This window comes from Pyrus communis, chromosome 14 (genome assembly GCF_963583255.1).
Source record: "Pyrus communis chromosome 14, drPyrComm1.1, whole genome shotgun sequence".
Classification (NCBI taxonomy): Eukaryota; Viridiplantae; Streptophyta; class Magnoliopsida; order Rosales; family Rosaceae; genus Pyrus; species Pyrus communis.
In genome coordinates, this window is record NC_084816.1 from 22,972,215 (window position 1) to 22,996,657 (window position 24,443).

Genomic DNA, 24,443 nt, shown 5'->3' on the forward strand with positions numbered 1-24,443 from the left:
TTCATCTTAGAACTGGACAAGAACTCCCACTTAGCTTCATTTTGGAATGACTGCTTTTTGCAATACAAGTATTGGATACTTTTTCTTAGCTTATTTTTTTATATGCCTCGTGAAACTCGAATTTAATTTTATTTTCCTGTGAAACAAAAATATCACAACTTTGCATTCTAAAACTCAATTTTTGCTCCACTTGACGAGATTGCGTCAATATTGTAAAAAAACTAACTGAATGTGATGACGTGGCAGGGTATTTTGCAAGCATGATATATAAAGTGCAACTTAAAAAAAATATAAGGTTTGGATCGTTAAAGTTCAATATGGAGTGAGCTCCACAACTATACCCCATATTTACCAAAAAAAATGAGAATTCCTTTGGATAAAGCGTCGGTGAACTGAGCCTTTATCTAAAGGAATCTCGTTTAGAAAGGAAAAAAAAAAAAAAAAAAAAAACAAGGACTAGTTATGGAGCTCATTATACATCAACATTGAACGATCCGAACAGTCTATTTTTCAAGTCTTTATCCATCGATCAACCTTGCAAAAAATCAATTCAATTAGAAGCCATTTACTCATTTGATTGTCATGATGAAATTTTAATGTTTTTTAGAACATAATATTCATTAAGTTTTTTGAACTCAATTAGATTCCTCAAACATTTCCGATGTGACTAATACAATGCAAGAATGATCTATAAAGTGCAACTTAAAAAATAAACAGTTTAGATCGTTAAAATTCAATATGGAATAGACCCTAAAACTAGTCCTCATTTTTACCAAAAAAAAAAAAAAAAAAAAAAAAAGAAGAAGAGATCTCCCTTTGGATAAAGGGCATGTATACATAAATAAAGCCTTCAGGAGTGGATACTGTGGGAACGCCGCTGTGGAATCTTTTTAAAAGCAGTCCACCGGATGAGATCAACATAGCCAGGAATATAAACTGTACCAAAAGGGGCAACAGAAAAGCAAGTGATTGCATAAACTGGAAACGCATCGTACTTGAGCTTTATCTTTCGGAACGAATAAATGCTCTGCAGAACTTGCTGATGTTGAACAAATATTTCTTCAGCTCCTCCATGTTCATACTCCTCATATCGTCATCCGTGATAGAAGCCATTTCTTTTTGTTGGGCAAATGCTAGAAGCTAATAATAGTGTTCTCTCAACCTGCTATGTGTAGTTACTAATAACGTTTGTGTTCATAATTATTCTAGTAAGTAACCAGGTTTAACTTCTATACAATAGTTCCAAAAGAAGATACTTATTTCGAGACTATAACTACGTAATTTTCGGACTAACCTCTTTACTTTTTGTGTATAAGGATTGCACATCAAAATTGTCACCAACAACATTGCCGATATTGTTTTAAAGTTTAGTCCCTGCTGTCAACAAACACAAGAACACACTAAATCTTAATCTAATCTAGTCGAGTAAAACTTAATAACGGCAAACAAAGCACCCTTAGAGTCTAATAATGACCATTCAAACGGACATGAAAATATCATTGTTGAATTTATGGCCTAATTATAGTGGGCCTTTAGTTGACCCAGCAGCCCAATGTTAGATGCGTCTTATCTACCTATGTGAAAGCCACATGAGTGACTAGGGTATTATGGTAGCATCTTCAATATACAAGGCAGCAAGCTTTATGATTTCAGATTCTGAAGAGTGAACAGAGAAGCAGGCTAGCAGCCGGCATTTTTTAATAAAAGAAAGAGTGCTGCTCCCCTCTTTGTTGTCAATCACCCCATCAAAGTTGTGGTTGTTGTATTAGCTTTGAGCTTTGTATAGAGAGAATTAATCGTTATATTTCTTTCTTTATTTGTTTGTTTGATGTGTGAAGCTATTAAGTGTATTGAACTTTCAGGTTGTGAGATTTCCAAAAGCACTTTGTAAACACTCTCATTTGGTTGATACTGGATTGTTGGGTGAGCTCTTACTGTTACGAGGATAGGCTCCAATTACGTTGACTATTAAGGAACCTCGTTAAATCTTGGTATCTTTTCTATTTTGTTCTTGGATTTCGTTTTGATATGTTTCTTGTGGGTTAGCTTGTGTTTTTCCAATTGTTATGGTGCTATTCTTGCACAACAATCACCCACTGAACATGATTTGGAATGACTTTTCTTGCACTACGAGTATTTGATGCTGCCACAGATTTACTTTCAAGAAAGAGGTTCTGGGTAGCTTTGGTACGCAGTTGATGTGCCCCTTCCCGGGATTTACAAGTAGTTAGCAACGTGTGTTGAAATATTAATGTTAAACTTGTATTAATATTAATACAAATCACGAAGACAAATGCTTGGTCTCGAAGAGGCCACATCTACCACCTTTAGTTGGAAAGAGAGTGTTAATCTCCTCCAAGTAAGGGAGTCGTGTAAAAGAAGTGTGGTTGAAATATCTTCAACAATGTGCTTTTCTCTACGGACGAGAGAGTGTAGAAATGTAAGTCTTTGTAGAATTGGAAAAAGCGTAGACTCTAAATATAGGGTCGGCTTCTAAGTTCTAAAAAACACCAACTAAATTATGAAATGAATAGAAACAAGTCTGGACTTCATTAGAGTCGATCTCTAAATTTCAAAATTTAATTGCATATACTCAGTTGACCAAGTCATAGAAAAACCCGAAAAATATTTGGCTCCTTAGATACATTAATTTAATGAGACATTTCTCATTGTACACAAACTAGAAGAATATCCTACTCTGTAGCCTCGGCCTCGCGATGGATGTATGGAACCGTTTTAAAGATCATATATATTAGATTACAATAGTGTGGAAGCTGGATGATAGCGAAAGAAGCCAGAGGCATGCAGGCGATTGCATAAACTGGCACGGCAGAGTATTTGAGCTTATCCTTTAGCATGAAGAAATGTCCGGCGCAAAATGAAACCACCATCGAAATGATGGACAAGAAGAGCGTTGTTAAGCCCACTAAATACTTGATAGGCAGCTCCTTTCCAAAAGCCCATTCGGGGAGCCGGGACAGCAGGATGGACAGGAATATGGCCATGGACGTGACGGAGGAGCGCAGCGCAAGGAGAGATGAGATGGCAAACACCTCAAAAGCTGCCTGGTTTTCAAGGATTGGAGTGCCAGTAGCCTCTCTGATGCCCCCTGGAAATGCAGTACCAGTGGCAAAGGCGACCGTGGTGATAACGCTACCCACCTCCAAGCAGTACTCAGAAGTATCAAGAATCACAAATAGAAACCTGTTCTCTGCAGCTAACAATACCACGTTCTTTCCCCCTGCATGGATGGCCATCGGAAAAGTTTCAAGGATCTTCTCCACCATTTCAGTCGCACCATTTTTTGCGGCAATCAAAAAGGGTGTTTCCATATTCCTCATTTCAAGGGTTTTCTCCACTGTCTCCTCAGTAAAGCGGTAATAAAAAAAAGGGTGCTTTAGATTTTGATCCTTACAATTCATTATTTCTAGATAAATCGTATTTATTTTTTGTGCCTTAAGCTCGATTACTACGATCCAACTAAAGCAGTTTTCCTTCATAAGCTTTTGACTTTAGAATCTGGGTTTGGATCTCTAGTATTACTGGAATACTCAAATTGACGTCGTCATTCCCGTGGTAAGGTAAGGCCTTGTGTCATACTTGACGCCTTTGAACCGAGAGATGCCGATAGACGTCATCCGTGCCGAATTCGTGTAAATTTATGTTGTATGGCGTTGCCTCATCGTTGCCCTCATGGGATGAATATTTGTATAGATATTCGGAAGCACGAATTGGTAGTTTTATATGAATTTTATGAAATAATGTATTATAAATTAGTGTTTCTTTTGTGTGTGTGTGTGTGTGTGTTTTATTTTTATTTTTTTATTCCACAAATATCATCGCGGTTGATCGTTAGCGCTACCCGCTCCTCGGGTTCGGGTTAGAGTGACCCAGCGGCAGAGATACCACGGTAGCCATGCCCACTCCATCGCTTCATCAGTCCGGGAGCCCCGATCTGCCTGGCATAGTCATAGTGGAGACCGCACGGCATTGTGGCGGCCCCAACCCCCATGTTGACGTCGCGGAGGCCGATGCTGATTCGGCGGGCCTTTCACCTTTGGGTGATGGAGAACTCCTAGTCGAGGGTGGGAAGAAAGTCAAAGTGCGGGAGATCTGTAGATGCTTGTCCTCGAACCGGATCATCCGCGTATCTCAACATAAGATCATGGTCGTTTGCCACCCACTTCATCGGTGAGCGGACATCAAAGTCAACAGTCTGTTGACTCACAACATGGGATCCATCATTTGCACCAAGTGCCCTGTGCTCGCCCCTACATGGAAGAAGATCACTCCCCAGGCGCATGAGGCGATGATGCGAGAGATTTCAATAAGTATGCTGTTTTATACACACCCCAGAATGTTATAAATCCACCCCACATCCAAAAAATTCCTCAAAAATTTCAGCTTTGTCCTCATATTTCTGAAGCCGCCCCACCCAAAAAACAAAAAGAAACACCAAACATCGTTCGACGAGCACCCATCCCTCAACCCCATCAACATAGTATCTTCTGTTAAAGATCAACACCAGCCCATTAAGATCAGTCGGTACAAAAGAACTAGATTGGTCTAGTTCAAACATGCATGGTTTCTGTAAACACGAAAGATTCCTGAAACAAGAAACAAGAATACGTGTACAAAAATAATATTTTTGTGTTTAATGATTTTGGGGTTACGATCTCTCTCAAATTTGGTCCTCTGATTCTATCTTCGTAGGGTGTAGGTTTGTGGATGAGTTGTTGATCCAAAGGGCCGTCGGGGCTTGATCTAAGGATGAACAGTTGATGAATGGATCTTCAAGGGGCGTTGGGCTTGATCTTGAAGGATGGGTATATGGGTTTGTTGAGGTTGTTGATCCAAAGGGCCGTTGGGGCTTGATCTTAGGATGAACGGATGATGAATGATGAACATTTTCTTCAAGGGGCCGTCGGGGCTTGATCTTGAATAATGGTTATGTGGATTTCTTCAAGGGCTTTTGGGCTTGATCTTGAAGGTTGATGGATGAGCGGATCTTCAAGGCTTTTGGGCTTAATCTTGAAGAACGATTGGATGTGTGGATTTGTTGAGGTTGTTAATCCAAAGGGCCGTTGGGGCTTGATCTTAGGATGAACGGATGATGAATGATGAACACTTTCTTCAAGGGCCGTCGGGGCTTGATCTTGAATAATGGTTGTGTGGATTTCTTCAAGGGCTTTTGAGCTTGATCTTGAAGGTTGGTGGGAGTTCTTCAAGGGCCGTTGGGGCTTAATCTTGAAGGAGGATTTGACGAAGAACGAAGAGTGCTTTCTTGATCCTTCGGGATTTTCTTGAGAGCTTTAGAACTTTAAGGCTTCAAGGTTTTGGTGTGTGTGGGGAGTATTCTCTTCCATTTTGGGAGTAGAGAAATGTATTTGTGAATTGGTTTTTTTAGGATGAACGGATGAACGGATCTTTAAGGGCCTTCGGGGCTTGATCTTGAAGGTTATCGGATGTGTTGATCCAAGGGCCGTCGGGGCTTGATCTTGGATGAACAATTGCCTCAAGGATTTGACGAAGAACGAAGAGTGCTTTCTCCATTCTTCGGGATTCTTGGGAATTTGGGGGTTGGGTGCTTGAGAGCTTTAGAGTTTCAAAGCTTCAAGGATTTTGGATGTGTGGGGAGTATTCTCTTCCATTTTGGGTGTAGAGAAATGTATTTGTGAATTGGTTTTCTTCTTCCTCTTGATGGAGAAGCCTATTTATAAGTTTTGAGAGTGAATCACCACCATTCATTTTTTTGGTGAAGTGGGTGGAGGTTGTAGGTGAAGTGAGTGGAGGTTATAGGTGAAGTAAGTGGAGGTTGTAGGTGAAGTAAGTGGATGTTGTGGGTGAAGTAAGTGTGTGAGGTTGGTGAAGTAAATAAATGTTGTAATTTTAATACATTGGTTAACATTTATTTTACTGAAATTTCGATGTCTACAAATGCCCCCACTTCAAGGCGCGTCGTAGACATGTGCTTGTCACGTGTAGAAGATGTGTTTTGAAGTCCCTTAATGTAGATGTCAACCCAAGGGCCGTCGATGCTTGATCTTGAATTGGGCTGGAAATTTCTTCAAGGGCCATCGAGGCTTGATCTTGAGTTCGACTGGAAGATTTTCTGGTTTCCTCCAATCGTTGATTTTCCACAGGCTTAATCTTGAACTGGGCTGGAGGATTCTTTTGGTCTCCCCCGAAGGTCTGAACTTACTCCTTTTATCTGGAGTTGAATTTGATTCAAGGGTGGTGAACACTTGATTTTGAATCGGACTTGTGATTTCTTCAAGGGCCATCGAGGCTTGATCTTGAGTTCGACTGGAAGATTTTCTGGTTTCCTCCAATCGTTGATTTTCCACAGGCTTAACCTTGAACTGGGCTGGAGGATTCTTTTGGTCTCCCCCGAAGGTCTGAACTTACTCCTTTTATCTGGAGTTGAATTTGATTCAAGGGTGGTGAACACTTGATTTTGAATCGGACTTGTGATTTCTTCAAGGGCCATCGAGGCTTGATCTTGAGTTCGACTGGAAGATTTTCTGGTTTCCTCCAATCGTTGATTTTCCACAGGCTTAATCTTGAACTGGGCTGGAGGATTCTTTTGGTCTCCTCCGAAGGTCTGAACTTACTCCTTTTATCTGGAGTTTAATTTGATTCAAGGGTGGTGAACACTTGATTTTGAATCGGACTTGTGATTTCTTCAAGGGCCATCGAGGCTTGATCTTGAGTTCGACTGGAAGATTTTCTGGTTTCCTCCAATCGTTGATTTTCCACAGGCTTAATCTTGAACTGGGATGGAGGATTCTTTTGGTCTCCTCCGAATGTCTGAACTTACTCCTTTTATCTGGAGTTGAATTTGATTCAAGGGTGGTGAACACTTGATTTTGAATCGGACTTGTGATTTCTTCAAGGGTCATCGAGGCTTGATCTTGAGTTCGACTGGAAGATTTTCTGGTTTCCTCTATTCGTTGATTTTCCACAGGCTTAATCTTGAACTGGGCTGGAGGATTCTTTTGGTCTCCTCCGAAGATCTGAACTTACTCCTTTTATCTGGAGTTGAATTTGATTCAAGGGTGGTGAACACTTGATTTTGAATCGGACTTGTGATTTCTTCAAGGGCCATCGAGGCTTGATCTTGAGTTCGACTGGAAGATTTTCTGGTTTCCTCCAATCGTTGATTTTCCACATGCTTAATCTTGAACTGGGCTGGAGGATTCTTTTGGTCTCCCCCGAAGGTCTGAACTTACTCCTTTTATCTGGAGTTGAATTTGATTCAAGGGTGGTGAACACTTGATTTTGAATCGGACTTGTGATTTCTTCAAGGGCCATCGAGGCTTGATCTTGAGTTCGACTGGAAGATTTTCTGGTTTCCTCCAATCGTTGATTTTCCACAGGCTTAACCTTGAACTGGGCTGGAGGATTCTTTTGGTCTCCCCCGAAGGTCTGAACTTACTCCTTTTATCTGGAGTTGAATTTGATTCAAGGGTGGTGAACACTTGATTTTGAATCGGACTTGTGATTTCTTCAAGGGCCATCGAGGCTTGATCTTGAGTTCGACTGGAAGATTTTCTGGTTTCCTCCAATCGTTGATTTTCCACAGGCTTAATCTTGAACTGGGCTGGAGGATTCTTTTGGTCTCCTCCGAAGGTCTGAACTTACTCCTTTTATCTGGAGTTTAATTTGATTCAAGGGTGGTGAACACTTGATTTTGAATCGGACTTGTGATTTCTTCAAGGGCCATCGAGGCTTGATCTTGAGTTCGACTGGAAGATTTTCTGGTTTCCTCCAATCGTTGATTTTCCACAGGCTTAATCTTGAACTGGGATGGAGGATTCTTTTGGTCTCCTCCGAATGTCTGAACTTACTCCTTTTATCTGGAGTTGAATTTGATTCAAGGGTGGTGAACACTTGATTTTGAATCGGACTTGTGATTTCTTCAAGGGTCATCGAGGCTTGATCTTGAGTTCGACTGGAAGATTTTCTGGTTTCCTCTATTCGTTGATTTTCCACAGGCTTAATCTTGAACTGGGCTGGAGGATTCTTTTGGTCTCCTCCGAAGGTCTGAACTTACTCCTTTTATCTGGAGTTGAATTTGATTCAAGGGTGGTGAACACTTGATTTTGAATCGGACTTGTGATTTCTTCAAGGGCCATCGAGGCTTGATCTTGAGTTCGACTGGAAGATTTTCTGGTTTCCTCCAATCGTTGATTTTCCACAGGCTTAATCTTGAACTGGGCTGGAGGATTCTTTTGGTCTCCTCCGAAGGTCTGAACTTACTCCTTTTATCTGGAGTTGAATTTGATTCAAGGGTGGTGAACACTTGATTTTGAATCGGACTTGTGATTTCTTCAAGGGCCATCGAGGCTTGATCTTGAGTTCGACTGGAAGATTTTCTGGTTTCCTCCAATCGTTGATTTTCCACAGGCTTAATCTTGAACTGGGCTGGAGGATTCTTTTGGTCTCCTCCGAAGGTCTGAACTTACTCCTTTTATCTGGAGTTGAATTTGATTCAAGGGTGGTGAACACTTGATTTTGAATCGGACTTGTGATTTCTTCAAGGGCCATCGAGGCTTGATCTTGAGTTCGACTGGAAGATTTTCTGGTTTCCTCCAATCGTTGATTTTCCACAGGCTTAATCTTGAACTGGGCTGGAGGATTCTTTTGGTCTCCTCCGAAGGTCTGAACTTACTCCTTTTATCTGGAGTTGAATTTGATTCAAGGGTGGTGAACACTTGATTTTGAATCGGACTTGTGATTTCTTCAAGGGTCATCGAGGCTTGATCTTGAGTGAAAATTGAACCATGAGCGGTTTCAGGATTCAGGCACATGGCAGGCAAGCACGAGGTGGAGGTGATGACCTGTTTCTTTGTTCAATCTTTCCAATTCATATTTGAAGAGGGTTAGAGGATGACTCAGCATATGCAGTTGTTGCGTTTGCTGACGATCCACAAGATTGATGTTTCATTGTCACTTGTCTTAGCTGTTCTCCAAGCAGATGTGGTCCCTTCTCTGGAAGTGTATCAACCGTTGAAGATAACTACTCGAGAGCAACGCTAGGTAAGCAACCAGGGAATAGATTCCAGGTAGTCGGTTCCAGATCGGAAGACTGACTCCAAGTGCCGGCTGATTGCTCTCTTTCTCTTTGCCCTGCGAGTAAGAACAAGGACAAAGGGAAGGACATGGAGAAAGCATGATATGAGATACTTTTGGTTTTTGAAGAAGTGTTGACGATTTAACGGCGTTGCGCGACGAGGCTTTACTTTTTGGTGACGGCGCCAGCGGAGGGTTGTTGAGGCTTCTCGAGCTCTTTGATTAGAACCATGATGTCGAGCTTGGATTTGACTTAAACTCTTCTGTCTGGATGGTGCTGCAGGGGAAGGCGTCGTGCTCCAGCAGTTTGTTCCAGCTCCTTGTACCGCATTCTTCTTTGCTTGTTTCTTTTACATAGCCGAGGTGGTGCGCAACCCTTTGCCTTTAAATGGTCTTTCAAGGCATCACTTCTCAACAATTTATCTATGCTTGGCAGCTTTAGTGTAAAGAGCCGACACTCCGTCGCCTGCCCTGAAGTATGCGCTGAGGGAATTCAAGACTCACCAACAGTAAAAGACGAGCACTCGAGAGCAACGCTTTGCTTTCGCCTTTGATGATATGAGATACTTTTTCTTTTGAAGAAGCAGCGAATGAATCAGCACATATATTTGTTGTGCTTGTCTCCACATGCTTCGATGTATCATTTTCACTTGCCTTACTTGCTCCCTTTGCAGAAGTGGTATTTCCTTATGTAGGTTTGGCATCTTCTCTTGTAGTATTTGTCCTCTGATACAGGAGTGGAATGCAAACCTTGCATTTGAATGGACCATCACTTCTTGGTGGCAGCGCAAGTTTGAGTGGAGGTTCCGACATATTGCTTTCTCTGTCCTTGTCTTGGCAGGTGAGAACAAGGGCAAAGGAAAAGACAGGGAAAAAGCATGATATGAGATACCTTTGCTTTCGCCCATGATGATATGGGATACGTTTGCTCTCGAAGACTTGGTTGAATAGGTGTTTTCAAGGGAAGAAGAAAACTGAGCATGTTGAGAGGTTTGGTTGGAGCTACATTCTCGGTCGAGAAGAAGAGTCATGCGTTTTTGGATGTATGCCTTGCCATGAATGTTGACATATATAGAAATTTTAATGGCAAGTAGTAGTGCGGATGCGGCTTTGTCACCCACGCTTATCGGCAAAAGTGTGGTAGTTGGGATAATGACCTCCACGTGTTTTCAACTTTGTCAGAGATCTTTGACAAAGTTGCACGTGTTATCTGAAAAGCCGAGATTGTGTTTGAAGAGCGTTGCCGAACTTTACGCAGGAAACTCCGGCTTTTAAGATTTGAAGAGTGGTGTCTCTTCAATTTTTTTGAATCGGTGGTTGTGTCGCCTCTCCTTTTATAGAGGTATCGATCACCTCCAACATGCACACTTTGAAGAGTGCCCATTCGTGAAAATCGTCTCCGGTGTATTTTATTTTAACGGCCCTTTGAGATTTTACTTCATCCAACCCTTCTCTTTTAACACCTTTGAAAATGGCTAACCCATTTAACATTTGCTTAGATTTGAGTCTCAGCAGTGATACGGGTGCGCCGTGTCAGGGTAATGTATGGTGCCCGTCTTTCTTATCTTCTAGTGGCCCTCTTACAGGTGAAGACTCCGTGATGAAGGATGCAACAACAGCTACAATAGTAGCTAGGAACCTCCTTACTCCTAGATATAGTAGGCTGCTTTCAGGACGGTCCGATGAGTTGGCAGTTCAAGAGTCCCTAGCTCTCAGTGTTCAGTGTGCGGGCTCCGTGTCCAACATGGGCCAACGCCTACTTGCTCGATCCCGTCAAGTTGAATCATTGATGGCGGAGGTGGAAAATCTTAAACAAGAGATCAAACAGGTTAAGCGCGAGAATAGAGGTTTGCACGTGCTTGCAAATAATTATTCGACGAGCATGAAGAGGAAGCTTGATCAGCTGCAAGAATCTGAAGATCGAATTCAAAGTGACCGTCAAAGGCTTGCGGCTTTCTTCCAGAGGCACATTTTTCATGCGTCATCTAGCGTTCCACCAAGTATTGAGGCCTCAAATGATCTATCTTCGATGCTTCCCGCTCCTGGAGTTTTGCCAAGTAGTGGGCCTTCACGTGAACAACCTTTGTGAAAGCTCCATCTTTTTTTCTTTTTTTTTTTTTTTTTTTTTTTTGTACGCACTTATAATTTCTCGGAGATTAATGGACATGCTTTATTTTATTCAGTGTATTGTGCTAAATACAGATAAAACATATATATCACCAAGATGTGTTATTTCCTTTCTTTTTTTTTCTTTTTTTTTTCTTTTTTTTTCTTTTTATTTATTTATTTATTTATTTATTTTTTTTATGATGATTTTGCCGTACACAGTTTATGCTCTTGCGGGCCAGGAGCGTTTGTTGTCACCTTTTAGGCTCGTGCGAACGAGGAGCTTTGGTTGTTGTTGTGGATTTGTCAAGCGATCTGGGAGAGGCGTTCCTCGCAATCTTCATAGGAAGGAGCCTTGACCGAGTAATTGAAGAAGTCTTCTGGGAAGAGGTCACACATTGTGATGGGGATGGACGATCTTTGTGTCGAAATTTCATTGTCTCCAACACTTTCACATTGTTCTGGAGGTTGACAAGAGATGTTTTGCCCCCTTTTCGACTGATAAACTTGTGGACAAGATGGTTGCTGCTTGTCCAATTTCTTCGAAGCGATCTTCGAAAGGCATTCCTCACAATCTTCATAGCAAGGAGCCTTGATCGAGAAATTGAATAAGTCTTCGAGGAAGAAAAGATCCCACATGAACGATCTTTGTGTTGAAATTTTCTTATCTTCAACATTTTCACATTGCTTTGGAGGTTGGCGAAAGCTGCTTTCCCTCCTTTCTGATTGGTGCACTTGTGGAGAAGACATATGTTTCTCGTGCAGTTTCTTTGGAGTGACATGAGTCCATCCTTCAATTTCACTTGACTTGGAGCATGCCCCCAACAGTCGAGGTGAAGACTTTGAGTCGAAAGAGCCAGAAGTGACATCTTTCTTAGGGATTTCATCTTCAGTGCCGTTCTTTTGGGTTTGTTGGCATGAAGATTTGCCAGTGTGGACGATGATGCGCCTCCTTACCTTCAGTGGTCCTTTTGTGTCGACCTCTAGATTGCTTGGCGCTTCATCCTTGAAGGAATCAAGCTTCGAACGTCGCCTTTTTCTGCTAACCCATCAAACTTTTCTTCCTTTGGTGTTGCCTTCCTCTTTCCAAAAGGCTTCTCATTATCTTCAAATCTTTCCGAAGCTGATCGTCGCAGGGGAGAGATAGCTGTGTTGCTTTGTTTCTTAGGCTTTAACAACCTTTCAAAAACAGAGCTTTGGGATGTTGGCGCGTTAAACCTCTTGAAGACAGAGGTTCGGTCTTGACTACCAATGCGATTAAGCACTGAAATTCTGGAGCTTGAATGGCTCATCCTATCGAAGACCGACGTCCAAGGGGCGGGTTTAGGCTCTTTTTGGTCTTGTTCAATGCTCACGCTGATGTGTTGAGTGCTAGCTTTCTTCACTTTGCTTGAAATCTTCACGGGTGCATTTGGTGTGAAGCCAAGTCCGGCTTTGTTGTTGTTAACTCCGTAACCATGCTCCTTCAACTTCTTTTGAGTTTTGGTGAGGTTACGTTCTTTGTCATTGACAGTGTTTGAAACCTTCTTTCCAGCCGCCTCAGAAGAAGCGAAGTCGTACCCGGCTTTTGACATGAGTTTGTAGGCGTTTGGGTCGAAACCTTCCTCGGTCCTCTTGGTTGGAAGAAAGCTTGATTCCACCTTCTTTGGTAGAGCTTTTATGAAGCCTTGTGGTAGTCTTGCGGCCTTAGCACCCCCTAGCTGTGTCAGAGGCAAAACTGCATTTGTCTTGAGCAACTTTACATTATCCGTGTGCCACTGTGTGTCGGCTTTTCTTGTTCCAGTTTCGAATGGAGATTGACTATTCTTTCTTCTTGACATCGGGATATACCGAAATATAGGTGCGTTCGGTCCTTTTGACGGCATCCTACTCCCTTTGGTTGTTGCAGGTTTAGCAAACTCGTCACCGTCTTTGCTTGAAGATGGCACGGCCTGCTCTTTTTGCTTTTTAGGCATGGCTTGCCACTCCTACTTTTTAGGTGCTGCTTTGCCCGTGGATTTGATCTCTTCTGGAAGAACTTCGGGTACCATGTCTTCGTCCCTGTAGAACTTGGCGTCTGCAAAGTGTGATTCGGCTTCGGTGAATGGCTTGGTGTCACCTTGGATCACCTTCACTCCTTCTCGGTAAAATTTTAGGCATTGGTGAAGGGTGGACGGCACTACCCCATTTGCGTGGATCCAAGGTTTTCCTAAGAGCAGGCTGTAGGAAGTTCTTGCATCAATCACGTGGAATATCGTGCTTGATTTGAGCTCACCAATGGTCATCTCTACTCAGATCATGCCCATCGCTCTTTGTCCTCCTTGGTTAAAACCCTGGATCAGCAGACGGATCAGGGATAGTTCATTCACCTTGATGCCGATTATGGTCATTGTTGATTTTGGCATGATGCTTATGGCCGACCCACCATCCACAAGCATGCGGTTGACTTTGTATTCCCTTACGTACCCTGAGACGAAGAAAGGACGGTTGTGAGGTTTTGATCCCAGCAGTAGGTCTTCGTCAGTGAAGTTAATTGCGTCATGGGTGGCACAACATGTGGCACATTCATGTGGCTGAAGCTTCGAGCCTTCGTCGTTACTTTCTCGCACTTCGTGGTCGCCGGGACCTGCCAGGACTGCTGCTAGTGCTCTTCGTATCTTTTTTGGCAATGGTAGCGCTTCCTCGATGCTAAAGTGTGTTGGCAGACCTTTTTCGGGTGTGAGGGTCTTTTCTACCTCAGTGGCGATAACTTTGCCTTTTGAGGGCTCTTCTATTTCTACTTCAACCATGTGACAGGCCACAGTAGTGCACTGTTGGAAAAAGTCATTCGGGAAGTACTCATGCAAGGAAACGGGAATGCGTGGCTCCTGCTCCATAGGTTCCCCATCATATGTTGTCTTATCATGCTTTATGTTTCTTTTAGGCTTCGCATTGTTGCGGCCGTGGTGATTTCTTCTTTGTTCCACCTTTGGCTGTATGACTCGTGGTCTTGGTTTCCTTGTCTTTTTGTAGGTTACCAATATCCATCCTTCTTCATCATCAGCATGTGCATCTTGGTCGCTTCCTTCCAGTGATGGTTGTGTAGGAGGTGCCGTGCAACTTGAGCATTCACGGGAATGGTCAGGTGTCGTTTGGAGAGGCACATGATTAAACGATCCAAACGCAATTGTAGTGGTATGCGTTGCGGCTGTGTCCTCAAGGTCGAGCTCAATTTGCCCTTGTTGTGCTAGCTTCATGATGAATTCTTTAAGAACGAAGCACTTGCCAACATGATGGCTCACAATACGATGGTACTTGCAATACCTAGGATCGTTTGTGCGATTCATTTCTTCAGGACGCTTGCATTCGGGTAGCTCAATCACCTTTTTTTCCAGCAAGTCATCTAACATGGCAGCCATATCAGAGTCAGGAAAAGGGTACGTTTTCTGTTCCAACTCTCTCAAAGTGCTCTTGTATCTGTCTTGGGTGCGAGAAGGCTCACTTGTCTTTATCTCCTTCGCTTTCTTCTTGGAGGAGATCTTGATGGGCGCTGAGGTGGTCTTGATAGGGGTAGTGTTGACGGTGAAAGCTTCCTTAGCGGGCTTCTTCCCAGTCTTGTCTATATTTAGGGCGAATACTTTGTCCTTCTTGAAGTTAGTAATCGGCTCATTTTTCCCGTGATTAGCGATACTCAGCTCCATGTCGTGGGAACGAGTTGCCAGCTCTTCGAATGTTCTTGGTTTTATGCCTTGGAGGATGTAATGTAATCCCCAGTGCATGCCTTGAACGCACATCTCAATGGCAGAGGTTTCAGAAAGCCTATCTTTGCAATCCAGACTTAAAGAATGCCATCTATTTATGTAGTCGACGACAAGTTCATCTTTCCACTGTTTCGTACTGGTCAGCTCTAGCATGCTTACAGTACGACGAGTGCTGTAGAAACGGTTGATGAATTCCTTTTCTAGCTGGTCCCAACTGTTGATAGACTCAGGTTCGAGGTTAGTGTACCAGTCAAAAGCGTTACTTTTCAGCGAACAAACGAACTGTTTGACAAGGTAGTCCCCCTCTGTCCCAGCATTGTTGTAAGTTTCAATGAAATGGGCGACATGTTGCTTTGGGTTACCTTTTCCATCGAACTGCATGAATTTTGGGGGCTGATAACCTCTTGGCATCTTCAAAGCATCAATCTTCTTGGAGTAAGGCTTTGAGTACAGTACAGACTCATGTGAGCTTCCTTCGTACTGTGTCTTGATAGTGCTTGCAATCATCTCCTGTAGTTGCTGGATAGAGAGAGATCCCATGAAAGCCGTTGCTTGGTCTAGCTTTGGCTTCTCTTCAACTTTCTCCGCTGGTGGCTTTTCTTTTTCGTCGACTTCTTTCTTTAATAGGCCAACATTTGGGTCGACTTTCACGTCGGGCAGCGCATCTAGTTGGTTGACAAGTGCGGCAATCTGCAAGTCTTTCTCTTCCACAGTCCGTGTGAGCTTTGCGATTGCTTCATTCATCTGAGCTAGCTGTTCCTCGATTGAAGTTGCTCCAGTGGTCATGACTTGCATGGTTGTACTGCCACTCGAATCAACGTCGGAGAGTAGGGACTCTGAGTATTTCCTCGGGCTCTCTCCTCTTGACGCCTTTAGCGAGGCTAGGGTGATCACAGACTCGTGCCTCAGGTGCTCTTGTTCCTTTGACAGAGTTAATGCAGGGGCGGAAGTCGCGGCAAAAAGAGCTCTTGCCTTACTTCGGGTTATGATGCCCGAAATATCCCCACTTGCTGCGATGATGTTCTTGTTCTTTGCTTTGATTGTAGGAACTGTAGCAAAGAAGGTATGGTTTCTCTAGAAGATTCTATAATGGGAATATGCTAGAAAACTATAGCAAAGAAGGTAGCAAGTTGGAAAAGCCTTCACTGCCTTAGGCTTAAGAAAATATAGAAAATGTTTTTGTTTGTGGTAGAATCTAGAAACATCACAAACCATGGCTAAAATTGGAAGAGCCCAATGTCACCGACTAGATAAGTCGGTTTAGCAAAGTCGGTGGAAAAATGTGTGTGCGTGATCAATGCACTAGAAAATTCTAGTGGTAGTATAAGTCGGCAAGCATGCCCTATAAATAGGTGTGTGATGTTATGATGTAATCAAGCAACCAACCAACTGAGAGTGAGAACTAAGAGTAGTCTTATGAGGAGTGTGAGTGGTCTAAAGTTTGTCTCTAGAAAGTGAGTGAGTGTCATTGCTTCTAGAGTGTCTTTGAGAGTTTGTGTGTTGTAATATTTACTTGTGTTGTCTCTCCAACACTTGTGTTAGAGTTGTGTACTCTAATTTTTTCCTCAACATCTTCGACCTTTCTCCTTTTTTCCCTAACACCCTGAGTCCCAACACCCAAACTCCCTAACCCGTTTCCATGAAAAACACAAAAGAATGTAATAGTCATTCACTTCAATTAAGCAATGAAAATCCCCAAATTCTAGGGTTATATACTCGCAGAGAATTGTAGAAACATGCAATTACAAAATAAAAATTAGAAGTACAACAAGCACTAATTGTCTCGGCAATTGATACCAGATATCAATTATAGAGAATTCATACGAACAAGAAGAAGAACTTTAGAGAATGTGGTGCCATGTGAGTGGATGTGTGTGAGGCGGTTAGCTGTCGGCAAATAATTGGATGGTTGGATTTTCTTTTTCTCATCTTAATTCAAATAGGGGTAAAAGAGGAAGTTCACTTGACAAATTTTAAGTGTGGGGTTAGGTATATTTTCATGATTTGGTTGAAAAATACTTACTTGACCTTTACGCAACCTGCCCGATGGGCACTTCAAGGCATCTTCGAGGAGGGATACAACAGTCGATGAAGATGATGGATTCTGACTAGAGTCTGTCAGTGCATAGGCCTTCAAAAAGAAAGCCTCAAGGGATCTTTTAATTTTGATAGATTCATCTGCTTTCCGGAGCCCTTCCTCGCAATGGCCTGTATCGTATAAGATCCACGCCTCATAAACCAACTTTTCATCATCGCTGGATGCATGTTGACGAGCTAATTGTAAACTTAGCATTGCTGCTTCGGGACAGTTCAACCTGATCAAGTGGAGACATGAGATTTCTACTGACATTTTCAGAACCAAAAAGGTTTCTTGCTCAAAAATTGAATCTTAAGGTTTGACACTGGCTGGGCAATATTATTCAGGATATACCATTAACTTTTGGGTTAAACATAACCAACAAAAAATTGAACCTATCAAAATAAAAGGAACTGTACAACAATCTCCACAAATTTTCGGGATCCAAAACATACCTGAGAAGAAGCAATGACTATGTGAAATACAGAACACCTTTTGCTCATCAGATTCAAGAATCTGGTAAATAACCGAGAGGGATCCAATATCATCGACTGAAGACCAACGATCGTACAATTGCAGCCAACAATCTGCTGTTGTCCAATTTTCTACATGCTCATGCACAAGTGTGTGAAATTGGGATGCTGCCATGGGCGGATCCATATAGGGACCGTGCAGAAGCCCGAAGAAACACTTGTGATCGAACTTAGGGACCCTCCAACAATTTGGGCAGGTGCAGTGGAAAGGCTTGTTGCCTCTATGAATGGGCATGCAGCAATGTTTATAACGAAGAAGAAGAGGTTTCTAATTTTTGTTTTAAAAGACCTAGCCGAAACGACGTCTTTTAGCCAGGTAATTACAAAAGATTTAAAAACTAAAATATCTCTGTTTTTTTTACAAAGTTCGAGAACCCCGGTCCTTTTCAATATCCCCAAATTATATTTAAGAACTCCCAACCTCCAATCATTGCAACCTCCCAACTTTAAACTAAAGTTAACCCATCCCCCATCACCATTTGCCGTTCCACCACCTCTAGCTGCCTAATTTTACTTCTTCCAAATTCATTTAAGTTTTTTACCCAATTGTAATATATATGTTACATTAACAAATTTCATCTTTGTAAAGTCATTAATTGATGCGTTATGTTGTTGAGGAGAATTTGTTGGTTTTATTACCTTTGAGATTAATTTTGATTTTTTTTTTTTTTTTTTTAAAGCGGGATAACTAGTGACAAGCCACAGTTATCCACCCCTTCTAAGGGCTTGGAAGACTTACAGAGGCATTTCAGCTTTCTCCTAGCCACAATCAAGCAGACTCACCAACTTGGAGCCTTAAACATAGGACCTCCTTGTTTTTTGTATTTTGAGAGCCGAAATACGCGTCCTTATCACTGGACCACTTGATGTGGTTGATTAAACTTGATTATTCAATGAACCAAATTCAATAAAAAATAATGATATAGAACCAAACTAGTCTAATATATTTTTTTGAACTTTTATTTTGGAACCCCTGATCTTGAAATCCTAGATCCACCACTGGATGCTGCCACCCGTCCCTCAAACATTCTATAATCTGGGGAGAGAGTCAGAATTGCTTGAACATCACAAATGGCTGATTTATAGTCCTCAAGAGCAAGATAGAAACAAAACCGGAGTTCCAAGCATTCTAATGCATGTTTAAACCCCAGAACCCGATTAATTTCTGCAAGTGCAGCTTGAACATTCTGGTTTCTCATTAATGTAGCCGCACGAAACATGTAAGGGTAAGTAAGAGTTGGATCCAGCTCAGATGCTTTCTCAAGGTCTTCCCATCTCTTATCACCTTCACAGTACAAGGACCTCTCCTGATACATCCATCCAAGCGGCGTAACAGTGCAGATTACAGAGCTAAGCTTTTCACATGACCAAAGTTTATGGCCCTTAATGTAACTCAGTCTAGCTAATCCTGCTACTGAATATATATGGCCTGCATTTAAAGCTTCTTCAAAAAGGCGCTTAGCTTCGTCATACTCTTTTCTCAAGAGCCTCAGGCATCCCAACTGATGGAATGCCAGCATTCTTTGTCTATCATTTTCAGAAAACTCTACCAATCGTTCCAGGAAACAAGCTGTTTTATCCAACTGCGGATCAAGGTTCATACAAACTTCACTTAATAAACAGAATAGCGAAAACGAGGCTTGACCAACCATGATCGATCTCTGTTGTCTATCAGCATGCCTGAATATCTCCACCACTCGGTTGTCATTCAAACAATCAGGAAGATCATTTAAGAAAACTTGTAAACATGATGCAGCAAGGACAGGACAGTTCTCTTCAAGAGCATATGCCATGAGTTCTACCGCATCCTCTCTAGAAGACACAAAGGATGCAAGTTTCCGGTCGCAAGCATCTTTAAGCTTTTCGCAACAAAATTTATTTGCAAAAACTAATATTTCCAACAAAAGATGAGTAGGGACTTCATTCAAACTGCCTGTCACACTGAACTCAATGATTGTCCTCATACCTGATGCACTGATATTGTTTTGTGACTAATCTATGTCCTCGCGAAGTGATTCCGAGAAACACCCATTAAGCATGGCATGAAATGGAGCAGAAAGGCTTGATATTTTCTGCCTATCACAATCTACTTTCTCATCTTGTTTTCTAAAACTGACATTTCTTGGTATTTCGTTCCCATTCATCGAAATATTCTCATGGGTACGACTTACAGTTGCATCAATAGGAAGCTGAGTCAAAATATCTACTGGCCCAAATTCTTGTGCACATTTATCACAACTGGCAAGCAAGTTGGAAATATGCTCTTCCCCTTGCTTCTCATACTTCAACCATGCTCCAAATATGAGCTTCTCATGAATGGAGTTAGCTTTCTGCCAAGCTGCACGAAGGCTTCTTCGCAGCAGCTTGACTTCTCCGAGGCCCCTAAAGACCTGGCATTGTAACAAGTAAAGATTCGACTGTTCCTGTGGAGGACACAACTCAAGTTCTTCATGAATTTGAGCTAAAACTTTGACATAATCAACAGGTTTATAGAACGGGAGTATTGGCGGCTCGGGGACCTTGATAAGAGATTCTCTACAGTAATTTGCACATACACACCAAAATATAACATCAAAATCAAAATTGTGAATTGGGAAGTAAATATAAAAAATAATTATTGAAACTAAAGCATTTAGGAAGAATGACTTACTGATGCGGACAATTACATTTAGACCCTTATATGATATATCTATTATCTAGCTGGCATATTGTATATCTTTTCCCAATAGTTATAGTAGGGTGCAGAGCACCAAATCATTAGGGTTTCCATTTCATTCTACTATATATCTGTAAGGTTGCGCCTCTTTGATGGCTATGAGAAATATGACAGCACCTTTATCTTTGATTTCCTCATTGCATTTACTTCTAGCTTAATTTTCTTGAAAAGATCATACCAATTATATAGAAGAAGAGGTGGATTGAGGGCATTGAGCTGTGATTCTTTACCTGACTCAGAGGGAAAGAAAGTCCTCATGGGGCATAAGACCCTAAGCAAATCCCAGATCTCCAAATTACCCAGATGGGTTTCTCTCTCTAAAACTCAAAGTTCAAGTTTCTCTCTCTAAAAACTCAAAGTTCAAGCACAACAGAGACTGGGGAAACGAGAAAACAAAAACCCAGAAAAATTCCAAGTGATCCCAAATCACTTGGCTGACAGACTTCCCACCAATGAACCTAAATTCCAAATCCCACAAAAAATTCAAGAATTACAAGCAGACAATAATGTCCGAGTTGGACGTATTTCAACAATTTCAAATTAAAAAAACCCAGTTCACCAAAAACAAAAAAATTCTGGGTTTTATTCATTCAACCAAAAAGATGAAAATTTTTTTTTTTTTTTTTTTTTCAATTTACAACAAAAATGATTACTTCCCCCTCCTCTCAGTGTACGAAGCAGATAAAAGAAAAGCAAAACCCCAGAAAAGAACAAGCACCCACCAAAGAATTAAGCAAGATCTCTACCAGAAACGTGGCCAAATAATCACATTAGCCCACACCCAATCCCCTTCATAAAATGCCAAAAAACACCATAAGCAGACAAGTGAGAGAGGAAAGAAAAAGAGACTCACTTTACTTATGGCTTGAATTTTTGCAGAGAAGTTTGTCACAGATTACAGCAAGCTGAGAGGAGCTTCAGAGAGGCATGGGACCGACCAGTTACCAAGTGAAAGGAATTCTTTTTTTTTTTTTTTTTTTTTTGTCAAAAGTGAAGGGAATTCAAATGAAAAAAAACTGACCAATTATCCGTTTTTTTCTCTACTTTTTTTATTGTTAAAGAGTCTTTTCATTTTACCTTTTTAGGTAATTTCCACTAATTTCGCAAAATTCGCACCTTATAATTGTTGGTCAATATGTTAACTACCTCGTTAATGTCACTTAGTATTACGATTTAATAGTATTCCTCTTCATTTGTAAGTGAGAGATTTTAGGTTTGATTCTCATCAAAGGCAAACTTGAATAGTATTCCTTTTCATTTGTTGGTCAATATGTTAACTACCTCGTTAATGTCACTTAGTATTACGATTTAATAGTATTCCTCTTCATTTGTAAGTGAGAGATTTTAGGTTTGATTCTCATCAAAGGCAAACTTGAACCACATTATTGCTAGCTCATTGTGAGTTAGTTTATCCACCTCCCCCTTAGTTTAGATAATATCGTTTGTTTAAAAAAAAACTGCTTCGTTAATTGATGATGTGTCATAGTTTTGGCTCTAAATTTCTGCAACGTGGAATTTGAAATTAAATAATATTAAAAAATTTTAAGTATGAAAGTGACAGAAAAATCAAACTTTAGGTATTAAAGTGAGACAAAAAAAATAAATGTAATTAAGTGCTAATTTTGCAGAACTTGAGGGTAGTAAGATAAAAATTACCCTTTTTCTTTCTTTTTTTCTCATTTTTCTCTCCCTCAGAGACGAGAAATGATATTAAGACCAAAGTTTGATTTTGGTCTAATAGTTTTGGCGGAGTCTCATTTTATTTAGGTAATGCTAGGGGGATCAAAATTTTAAATTAAATTTGCAAACCAAATGATGTGTAACCAACAGTGTCAGATCCCACATCGCCTAGGGGAGTGATCCTTATATGTATATTCTCATCCCCTCCTAGCACAAGGCCATTTGGGAGCTCACTGGCCTCGGGTTCCATGGGAACTCTGAAGCTAAGCGAGTAGCGCGCGAGAGCGCTCCCATGATAGGTGACCCACTAGGAAGTTCTTGTGTGAGTTCCCAGAAACAAAACCGTGAAGGCGTAGTCGGGGCCCAAAGCGGACAATATCGTGTTAAGGTAGTGGAGCGGGCTCGGGATGTCGTGGACCTCGGGTCGGGATGTGACAATTTGGTATCAGAGCCTAACCCTGGCTATGGTGTGCCGACGAGGACGTCGGGCCCCTAAGGTGGGGTGGATTGTAAGATCCCACATCGCCTAGGGGAGTGATCCTTATATGTATATTCTCATCCCCACCTAGCACGAGGCCTTTTGGGAGCTCACTGGCTTCGGGTTCCATGGAAACTCAGAAGTTAAGCGAGTAGCGCGCGAGAGCACTCCCATGATGAGTGATCCACTGGGAAGATCTCGTGTGAGTTCCCAGAAACAAAACCGCGAGGGCGTAGTTGGGGCCCAAAGCGAAAAATATCGTGTTACGGTGGTGGAGCGGGCCCGAGACGTGACAAATAGAAAATAAGCATGCTAATCAATATTTAAGTAATAATCCAATCAACATTTAAGTAATAATCCAATCATTAACAATTACATCATTTGGTTTACAAAATTTTGATCTCCCTAGCAATAATCTTAATTCATAAGTTCTCGTGTGAGTTCCCAAGACATAGTTGGGGCCCAAAGCGGACAATATCGTGTTACGGTGTTGGAGCGGGCTCAGGATGTGGTGGACCCCAGACCGGGATGTGACAAATAGAAAATAAGCATGCTAATCAATATTTAAGTAATAATCCAATTATTAACAATCACATCATTTGGTTTACAAAATTTTAATCTCCCTAGCAATAATCTTAATTCATATGGTTTTATTGTCTGAATTTTAATTTTGTAATTTAAAAAATATATATATAACTCAATCACAATATTATTTTAATGAAATTAGCACGTGAGGGACAATGTGTGTGGCATTTTCATCTATCTTCAAATATGCCACTCACGAATTAATTATGCAGGCAAGTAAACTATTTTTCTGAAAGCCAACAATTAGTAAATTAGGAAATTCATTAAATTTACGAACAAATTCATGATTTGGCCTGATCATTATACAAATTGTTTGTTCGGCTGCATAAACTAATGGGAATCAAATAAAAAAATAATGTTTATAATTACACACTGTTTAGAGGGAAGATATGGCCAAGTTGGACTTTATGCAAGCCAATACGACGTCATTTTAGCTTGGAGAATCCTAACTCTATCGTTTTGGCAGATTTGTTTGGTTTATTTCATATTACATCAATAATTGTCTTTCGAGTTTTCATAGTGGGGTCCTCCCAATTTATTCAAAACTATGCTGAATATAAATTAAAGAATATGGAGGATTTGTGTACATCACTCAGACTAGAGACAACGTGTATATATATATATTTTGCTTGAAAATGTTATTTGTACAAATAATTTAACAAATAGGTTTTCCAATTTGACGTGAAGCAATCGTTTGAAAAGTGTTTTTAAATTATTGAAAGCGCTTTTTATTAAATGATTTTGAGCTTCAAAGCAAAGTGCTTATAGCAAGAAGCACTAGTTATGTAATTCTTATAAAAAGAACTAGTTATATGCTGCATTGTTTTGCTTACTGTCCACTTTAAGGCTTTAAGCTGCATTGTTTCAAACCTTGGCAAAACGAAAGAAGTTAATGGGAGCAATTGTATGAGTGTTCAGATGCAAGATTATTCTTTCCATCGTGCCCTAGAGAAAGTGCGAAGGAGATCAAACCGCTTGTTAACCAAGAAGATAGGTGTCACAAATGCAGGAAGAGGGTGGGCAGAAGCTTTTTACGCACAGCAGAACTGAACTCGTTTTTCGGCTTCAAAATCCCGGAAATTTAAGTTCTTGAGAGGACCGAAATGACCCTGGGGACATTCGCTCCTGTCGATATCATCCTTTGTTGTGGGACACATAAATCGCGTAAGATTGGAAGTAGGGACACCTTGACTTAAGAAGACCTTTAACCTTCACTCTAATTTCCAAGATGAATGTGAATCATTCTAGTTTGAATTCTGAGGTACGTCTCCAAATTCAAGTTTCAAAAACGTTATTGTTACCAAGTACTCGGAGATATCTTCATCGTGATTCATGTAATAACATATTGACTCATTTTCATAAGCTCATACGCAAAATTAACATGACGAGTCATTTTCAATTCATACTTCATATGCTAATATATTATAGAAAAACCCGCTTAATATGACCGAAAAATAAATAGTTTATAGCTATT

The 24,443-nt window shown here is 41.1% G+C and overlaps 2 protein-coding genes across 2 annotated transcripts; both read right to left on the reverse strand.

The window, feature by feature from the left end:
- Positions 1-2,693: 2,693 nt before the first annotated feature.
- LOC137714631 (uncharacterized) lies at positions 2,694-3,287 on the reverse strand. Its single transcript, XM_068453795.1, has one exon. It carries the CDS (start codon positions 3,285-3,287, stop codon positions 2,694-2,696), a length of 594 nt encoding a protein of 197 aa, XP_068309896.1.
- Positions 3,288-18,469: 15,182 nt separating this feature from the next.
- On the reverse strand, positions 18,470-20,151 carry LOC137714632 (ETO1-like protein 1). Its single transcript, XM_068453796.1, has one exon. It carries the CDS (start codon positions 19,472-19,474, stop codon positions 18,470-18,472), a length of 1,005 nt encoding a protein of 334 aa, XP_068309897.1. The 5' UTR covers positions 19,475-20,151.
- Between the last annotated feature and the right edge of the window lie 4,292 nt (positions 20,152-24,443).